Source organism: Diadema setosum, chromosome 12 (assembly GCF_964275005.1).
Source record: "Diadema setosum chromosome 12, eeDiaSeto1, whole genome shotgun sequence".
In the NCBI taxonomy this organism is placed as follows: domain Eukaryota; kingdom Metazoa; phylum Echinodermata; class Echinoidea; order Diadematoida; family Diadematidae; genus Diadema; species Diadema setosum.
The window spans coordinates 1,738,314-1,747,927 of record NC_092696.1 but is presented as its reverse complement, the minus strand read 5'-3'; the positions used below and the strand labels follow the sequence as shown (position 1 = coordinate 1,747,927).

The 9,614-nt window shown below is 38.4% G+C and overlaps 1 protein-coding gene across 1 annotated transcript in view; it reads left to right on the top strand.

Moving 5' to 3' along the window:
- The first annotated feature begins 2,729 nt into the window (after positions 1-2,729).
- LOC140235654 (uncharacterized) overlaps positions 2,730-9,614 on the top strand; it is a 60,756-nt gene continuing 53,871 nt past the window's right edge. The window contains exon 1 of the mRNA XM_072315663.1: positions 2,730-2,808. Coding sequence (XP_072171764.1) covers positions 2,730-2,808 — 79 coding nt within the window. The remainder of the gene's footprint in view (positions 2,809-9,614) is intronic.

Genomic DNA, 9,614 nt, shown 5'->3' with positions numbered 1-9,614 from the left:
CACACAACAGTAGATATATAATGTACTCTTAAATGAATCCCACTAGGATTGGAACAGTCATCCCTCAGCATTCCCACTGATTCCCAGTGATCGATTACTAGCCATCCCCTTTAAGAAAGCAAGTCAAATTGAAAATAGAATGAAGTAGTAGCAGGCAGTAGGCCTAAAACCCTTTCATAAATCAGTACATGCCAGGAACGGCGCAGTGTTTTCAAAAGTGTGGGGGCCCACTTCCGGGTTTCATGAGCTAACAAAGTGATGACACCTTATGTATTCCTTTGTATGGTGCACAAAAAGTGTGGGGGCCCGAGCCCCCACGGCCCCCACGGCTGCGCCGGCCCTGCATGCCGCGCGATCACGTGACCACAGACTGGTGTGACTTCTATAAAGCTCTGTAGAGAGCAAAGGTTATAATGTTCATACTGTCAAGACGTGTGATTGGTTGATTCTGTTCAAACTCTGTGATGAGAACAAAGTCCATTTTATTGTATATCAAATATATCAAGTATCAAGTATATCATTGAAGTATATCATTGTGTATGAAATATGTATGTTACCTTCGCGCTATTAAATGCAAACGTTAGGGCATTCATGTACTTTCGTGTAATTATTATTTCACACAGTTTCTGCTTGGATGCTACATTTTCTACACGCTGTTCTGCATTGTAGTTATCGGACACTCACAGGTAGAGAGAGGGCGTATTGCCTACCTATATTAGGCATTACACTCAGCTGCAAACACGTGTTCATGATGTTTGCTTTGATATCAGCTCGATCAATGCCATCTTACTGCAATTTTGCCGATACTGTCTTTGAAGTAAACCAAAACCCCAAAAGAATTGTGAATTGAGTGAAAGCAGCAACATTCAATATGAACACATGTGTAAAAGTTTTAGGAAAATTGGATAATCAATGCAAAAGTTATGAATCTTTAAAGATTTGGTGTTGTAATGGCTTGATAAGGAGACTACTCCATATGGCACCATAGTGGACAACAATACCTGTTAATTTGACCACTTTCATAAGTGATTGATCTCATTCATTCAGATAGAAATTCAGTCTTATGCATGACATTTGTTCAGATAATTAGGCATCAATGCAACGAGGAAGAGTGTCCCTTCCCTCACAACCACAATTGCACTTTCCATATTAGTTGACAAAAAATATTATGAAGTAGTAACCCTCTAAAGTTAGATCACCTTTTTCTGATATGCACTGAGTATATAGGTCGAAAACAATGGACGAAGGCACACACAGTTTTTCTAAATAGTTATTCAAGAAAAACAAAGGTCATCGAGCTGATACAATGAAACATTTAGTTGACATCATTAACTGCTAGCAGCAGTTGTATCTTGAAGGCCACTTTCCACCTAGCAATGCTGAGCTTCGAATATATCATTTATGATTCAATGTCGAACTTATACACAACCCAGAATGATGTATTCAAGAGACGAAATGGACACCTATTAAAAAGTGACACCACACTTATTTGTTTCTTTATCAATTTACTGGCCATCTGAATTCGCATTTCATACAATGATTGCGTGCATTCTTGAACAAAGTTTCACATTTAATTTACAGAGGACATTTACGCTGTCACGTTAAAATCCTGTCCAATGATGTTACGAATCAATCAAATTATACAGCTAAATTAGCTGTGCCGTAATGTACATCTAATGACGTGTTTAGAGGGTAAATTGTGTCTTCTTCAGTCTTGTGATATATACATAATGTGGAGCACCGTCAATATCAGGCAGTTGCAAATATGCGAAGTCTCAAATTGTATATTTTAGACCTTTTTTTATTTTGTATTTAAAATCTGTTGCAACAATTACTCAAGTATGTCTTTCGTATATAGGTGCATTAAGAAGAAGAAGAAGTCCCCCTCCCCGCAATGATGGCAATATACGATGGTAGAACTGGCGTCGCCAAACTTCGTAGCCATGAACGCTTACTATACGAAGAAAACCCAATGTGCGCTGTAGTAATTATCTCAACTGGTATAACTCAACAGCCATTTGAATTTGGTGTCAGTAAAATCATGTGAGGATATTACGTCTACTTCCTTGAAAAGTACCCGCTACTCATGGGTGAAGTGGGTAACACAGTGAGTGTTGTAAAGAGCGTGAATAAATATGATTTGATTTCAGATGAAATATTGCTATTTCACCAGGTAGGGCCTGACACCGTATACACAGCGAGTACATTCATGACATTTTCATTGTAAGTGTTTGAGCCTGCACCACTTTATTCATCATAGCCAATACAATGCATGCTGCAGTGCCATGCGCTGAATTGAAGACTGTAGTTAGCAGTCCTGTATTTACGTTAGGTCCGACTTTGAGCGCGGAAAAAATGTGAATGCTTTGAACAAAGCCATTGTAATGCACGATGATAGCAAAGGGATAAATCTATCCCTCGTTGAACTTTGGACTATGTCTCCTATGAACTGTGTCAATAGTATGCTGTATGCCATCTATGTATTAGCAAGCAAACGGCTGCGCCCGATAAGAGCGTCACATTCACTTCTACGCACTCATTTCATTGAAGAATAATTCTGTCTCGGATCATGCAGGGCGCATTGGTTGGGGTGTGTTCGAATATCACCATTAAAAAGGCATGATCACTGTTATTACTTGACCATGTTGACAGTTTTTCGGACATTACAATCAAAAGGCTTATTCATCTTATTCTTCATGGATTTTCTCAGTCTTTGACTACGGTATGTGATGGATAGAAAATACGACCTCGTTCTCCTTTTAACATTGGCTGCTACTGTGCTCTGTGGCCACAGTGGAAAAGGTAGGTGTGACTCTGTTCTGCACTCAACTTAGCTTGGTAAGAGGGCCTGTCGTTGAAAAGTGTGTCCAAACTGATACAGCCAACAAGAAACTTTTACCGAATTCAAATGCCTGGTATTGCAATCACGGTGTATGGTCTGTCGTGACTGTTCAGTTCAGTTTATTCACCATCAATTTAGGAGTATACAATAAAAAACATACACAAAGATACATAACTATATAAAAAGCAAACAAAAACAAAGCAGAAAACAATTAAACTTGATGGTGGGAACCCCAGGAGAAGCAGTGCTTATAAATAGGGGCCCCAGTAATGCTTAAATATTAATATACATGTAAAACAAACAAGCAAAAGAATTAATATACATTTCAAGGTTGTACATTTGGTTTGGTGGGAATGGGAAAGGGAAAAAACAGCATACATATATAAATACATATATATGCACAGATACCATGGAAAACAACAGCGAAAATCCAGGAGAGATGAAAGAAGAGTAGAAAACAAGGTGAGTGTGATTGGGAAGGTGGGAGTATATAAGCGATAGATGGACTATAGACAATAGACGTAGTGCTCGCAAGCAATGATTTTCATTCATGTGAGTACAAGTGTGACTAGGATGACAATAGATTTGTTTTTTTTTTTTCAATTTTCCCTCGGAAGGAGCAAATTAAAGGACAATCTCTTAAATCGTGATAAAGTAGAACTATGCCTTATATCTTCTGGAAGAGCATTCCATAGTTTTGGGAATTTTACTTGGAATGAGTTCAGGGCTAATGTTGTGCGTACCTTTGGTTGTCGCAGTGAGTTTCTCTGACGGGTATCATACAAATGAACAGAACTATTTAATACGAATAAATCATTAAACACATTTGGTAATAAACCAGCGTGGAGCTTATACATAAAGACTAAAGAATTAAATGATATCGACTCAGTAATAGGTAATACACGAAGCTGAGAAAACAGGTTGCTCGTGTGGGCATAAATACAAGAATTAGTTATAACTCTGACTGTCTTTTTTTGGAGTATTTCTATTTTTCGAAGTTGACTTTTGTATGTATGACCCCAGATAATATTACAATAATTCAAATGTGGCATTATGATACTATTATACAACATTTTTAATACAGTTTGGGGTAAAGTGTGCTTCAATCTTCTAAGAACACCAAGGCTTTTTGCTATCTTGAGTGAAATGGCACTGATGTGAGGCCTCCAGGAAAGATATTCGTTTAATACAACACCAAGAAATCTTATATTATCCACCATTGACACAGCGTGACCTCCTATACATACATTTGGGTGGTTACATGGTATTTTTCTGTTTCTTGTTCTAAACAAAACATATTTGGTCTTATCAAGATTCAAAAATAATTTGTTACAATTAAACCACTCATATAAATTAACCAGTTCTGCGTTAACTATTGTTATCAGATCATTCAGATTTTTGTGGGATACGAGAATTGTTGTGTCATCGGCAAATAATAAAAACTTGACTATATTAGAAGAAGATACAATGTCATTAATATAAACAAGAAACAAAAGGGGTCCCAGAACTGATCCCTGTGGGACACCACAACAAAGATTACCAAAACTGGATTTAACACCGTCCACCGCAACGTACTGTTTTCTATTCGTCAAGTAATTGGTGAACCAATCAAGAGCAATACCACGTACACCATAACATTCCAGTTTACGTAACAGTATGTGGTGGTCGAGGGTGTCGAACGCTTTCGAAAGATCCATAAAGACCCCAACACAATAGTTACCAGCATCTATTTCGCGAGATACTGAGTTCACCAAGTTCAGTACACCGAGTTCGGTTGAGTAGTTTTTCCTAAAGCCGAATTGTTGTGGTATCAACACGTCATTGCGAACAAGGTGACCGTGTAGTCTGGCGTGGAGTACTTTTTCAAGGAGCTTGGAAAAAATGGGTAAAATGGCAATAGGTCTGTAGTTTTCTATACTGTTTTTGTCTCCTTTTTTGAAAATGGGAACTACTTTGGCTGTTTTCAAACTATCTGGAATCGTGCCTTGAGTCATGGATTGATTAAAAATAAAACAAAGAGGATCAGCAATATAATGGATGCACTTCTTAATAACTTGACTGCTGATTTCGTCAGGTCCAGACGATGCTGATGATTTCATACAGCGAGCAATATCTAATATTTCGGAGACTGTTGTGGGTTTCAAAAAAAGAGAAGAGAAGGATTGTTTTGGGAGAAATTTATCAAAATTCTTACTTGTCATTGGGATATGCTGACGGATACGTTTTCCAGTATTCAAAAAGTATTTGTTAAACGCTTCGGAAATAGACTTTTTGGTGTTCAGTTTATCTTGATGATGATACATAGTTGTAGGAAGATTATTACTCTTTTTGCCAAGCAGATTGTTTATGTGTCTCCACGTCTTATTCATGTCACCTTTTACAGAGATAAACTTATTGTGAAAATACTCTTTTTTTTGATATTCTAATAATATTCGTCAAACTGTTTTTATACGTGACATAAACCTTGCGTGTTTTATCAGTTGGGTTTCTGATATAAGTTCTATAGTATAGAATTGTATTACAATCTCTGCTTCCGTTTTATTGATTTCAAAATTCCCGGAGTTATCCAAGGCTTTGACATATTCTTTATGGCAACTCGAACTAACGGAAAACACATTTCATATAAATGACAGAATTTTTGAATAAACATATTATACGACTTGTTAACATTGTCAGTGTCATAGATATCAGACAAATCAACCGATTGGAGCTGCTGGATAAAATGATCTATCTTATTCACGGTTATTAATCTTGTCTTTGTCCATTTTTTGTTGGATATTTTCATTTGGGGTTTGTTTCGGTTACTGACATGAAATATAGGAAAATGATCTGAAATATCAGAATAAATAAGACCACTCTTGTAATTTATATCAATACAATTACAAAATATATTATCAATCAAAGTAGCTGTATGGGGCGTAATTCTTGTAGGTTTTGTAATAGAGGGAAACAAACCAAACTGAAAGAGTGATTCAAGAAAACTATTTGTTTTGTTATCTCTTTCATAATTGAGTAAGTTAATATTGAAGTCGCCCATCAAATAAAAATCTTTATTGCCAATATTGGTAGGGCCTATCTCTTAGGTAGTCGGAGAGAATCTGCGTGAAAATAGAGATGTCAGTATTGGGTACTCTATAGCAACAACCTACTACAATGGATTTATTCGTTTGGGGTATTTCAATAAACACTGAATCACAAACACTACTACTGGCTGGCATTCTAGAACAGAGTGTGAATTCCACACCGTTTCTTACATAGAGGGCGACGCCGCCACCTTGCCTGTTCGGTCTGTCAACATGAACGAGTGTATAGCCATTGAGAGAGAAAGACTCAATTGATGTATCATTACGAAACCAGGTTTCTGAAATACCAATGACAGTAAATTTGTAGTCTACAGCAAATAAGAGTAGTTCCAATTCTTCATGGTTTCGGACAAGGCTTCTTGCATTTACGTGTAATAATGCAAAATCATCAGAAGTTGCCTTAGTTTTATGAAGGAAATCTTCACAGAACAAATAATTACAAAAATTGGACTCATTGACACTGTCGTAGGCACTCAATGCATCATTAAAATCATTGGTTATCGGATTAAACTTGTTCATGCTCATTGGATTCACAGAGAGGGAGCAAAATCTTTCTTCATCAACAATTTCATTTAACTTAAAATATGAAAATAATGACCACAGAAATTGATCATTACTATCGTAGTGATTAAATGGAAACAATTCAGAATTACATGTACAACAGAATGAATTATAACGTAAACAGTTCTGTTTGGAACAATATATACAAGAGTATAACGGATTCGGTTTGACAATACCAGGATTTCGCTCAGCAGTGGAAAAAGGTAGTTCACAAAACAAACATTTGTCACATATCCAATCACATGTTTCATTAAAAATGGCGATGCTTGAGGGTGTGCATTTCAAATGGCACCATGACTTACACGAGACACAGAGGAGTGCGTTTTGATTGTTTCGCACGGAGGTATTACAAACGATACACGGGTATTTCGGAGGCATTTACGAAATTGAAACTAATTAGACGAGAATGTAACTACAAAATGTGTATGTACAGTTGCAAATAGAGAGAGAGTGAGAGGAGTAGAAGAAGGTAGAGAGGGAAAAAGAAGTCTCAGACTTACACGTTTCCGAGTTTTTCGAGGTCGTTTACAGTGTTTATTGGTATTTTCCTGTTGTCTGTGGTTAGAACTGTGATTCGTCCGTCTTGGGTCCACGTTCTTTGTACGTTCTTGCGACGTTTTGCTTGCATCAAGAGTCGCTGCCTGTAGGAAGTCAGAGATTCGTTGATGTAGATTCCCTTCCCTTTCAGCTTCGCTTTGGACTTGTAGACGAGTTGCCTCGCGTTGTACGTGGCGAAGCGGACAATGACGGCTCTCGGTTTCGGAGGTCGACTTGTTCGCGCGTTGTCGGCTTGTTGTCGAGGTCGCTGTGTAAGTCTATGGCTGCGGTCGATGTCCTTTGCGTGGAGGTCGATGCCCAATTCAGTCTTGGCGAACTGCGAGATGACGGTGTCTGTGCTCTCGTTCTCGTTCTCGGGGAGACCATGGATGACTAAGCAGTTTCGACGACTATATTGCTCCTGGTCGTCGATTTCCTCGTTGACTTCATCAAGTCTGCGATGAAGTTGCTTTAGCTGGTTGGAAAGAGCCTGAACTTCTTTCTCTTGTCGTTCCATGTCCAAGCGGAGGGACTCGTATACCTGTTGAGTGACGTCCTCCAAGACGGCTTCTTTCACGGCTTGAATGAGGGCCGCCATGACAGGTTGAGAAAGGAGGGCACGCCGTATCTTTTCAGATAGGAGACAATCAAGGTCATTGTCTCCTTTGTCTGTTGACTGATTGTCCGTGGTGTCGGTTGGGTGACCAGCTGAACTCCCTTCAGGACCGGTGGGAGTGGAATCTACCGCAGAGTTGCCGGGGCCAGTTGTGGTCCGATGTCGTGCTTCCTTGCCTTGTCGTGTCAAAGGCATCGTCACCACTTCAAAGTTGTCACAAAATTCAGTTATTTGAACGGAGTTGGTGGTAACAGAGCTTATCCCATGTTTCTTGAGCTCGACATCGTCGACGTCAGGCTGAAAATTATTTCTCAGATGTCATTTCAGCCACGTTTTCAGAGAGAAAACAGTAATTTTAGTGGAGCAACAAGCAGCGCATGACCCTGCGAAAATGGTGTCGAATGCATTCACTGTGAAAAGTAATCAATCATGATATAATTATCAATAGCTGCCTGTAGTCACTACTCTAATGTAAACATCCACGAGTCATATCATAAGTCCGCGAGCTATACTTAAAAATGTCCATAGAGTCTTAAAGTTTATACTGTAACGAGTCTAATTTCAACCCATGAGCCATATAGTCTGCACACCAAACGGTAAACATTATTTCCCGAAGGTTCTTTTACCCGAAAATGAAATAAGGGTCGCTCCTCCGAGGGTTCCTTAACCGAAAAAAATAATAAGGCTCATTATTCCTAAGGTTTGTTTATCCGACATTGAAACTTTAAGGGTTGCTGTTTCGGACGTTCTCTAACCCTAAAATGAAAAAAAGACTGGTTATCCCGAGGTTGGTAGATCATTTATTTGAAAACAACATTATGGTTCGTAATGCCGACAGTTCGTAGTATGCGTAGAACGCTCATCCTTTTCAAGCTATTGAAATAACCAACCTGATTTGATTTTTGAATCAAGGAAGCTTTCTGATATCCGACCTTCATTTCTTGATTAGCAAGAATGCAGAATAACGTATTTGGTTTCATTTTCGGATTACAGAACCTTTTGAACCTTCGGAGAAACGAACTGATCGGGAAAACGGTATAAAATGTTTGGATTGACTAATAAGCCTATTTAATTTTCGACAATGTTTGAATAAATCAACGTTTAGGTTAAGGGAATTTGTGTATTTTGGTATAACGAACATCCCCTTAGTAAAACAGATCCAAAAATGAGCTAGATACTCAGAGAATAAAGCCTATAGCTTGACACTAGGCTTATGAGCTCGACTTTTTTTTTAATGGAAAAAAGGTGCATGATCTCGACACTACGTAAATTATGCCGCATGATATCATTTTCAGCTCGTGTATTTCTTCTTTTTCTTCTTCTTCTTTTCTTTGCGTAGTGTCAAGCTTATGACCTTTATTTTCTCTTGTACGTAGTCAGTGGGCCTTATTTGCCTCTAGTTAGCTCCTAAACAGCACAGTTTGAGGGCCTTTTTTTCTTCTGATTTCATTTTCACTTATTGAATAAAGATTTTTAAAACAGTGTAGTATTTGAAAAGTTACATATGTTTGGTAAATTCAGTATAAAAAGAAGGCTATAATAATACTACATGACACCAAATGAATGTGAATCAGTATAAAGTGAGTTACATTCATATTAGATGGATGAGATTATGTGAGGGGGAACCTACACGGAAGCAAATGTTTTTTGGGGTAGATCCCTAGAAAAAGAATACACACACACACACACACACACACACACACACATACAATCAGTTACACTCACACACAAACACACACACTCATACACACTGCGCTCATTATTGTGTATGTGATGTCGCGCTCGTGAGCTGTATGACTCGTGGATGTCGAGCTCGTGACGTGCGCCCCCGAAGGTAGGCCTATGTTTACCAGTATCGTACTTACACTTTTCCCTCAGTTTAATGAGAGCACAAAATAAACTCGAACAATAAAGGTGCTCATTTAATGCTATACCAGGAATCACCTCTACGTCTGGGACCACAAACTTATTCACA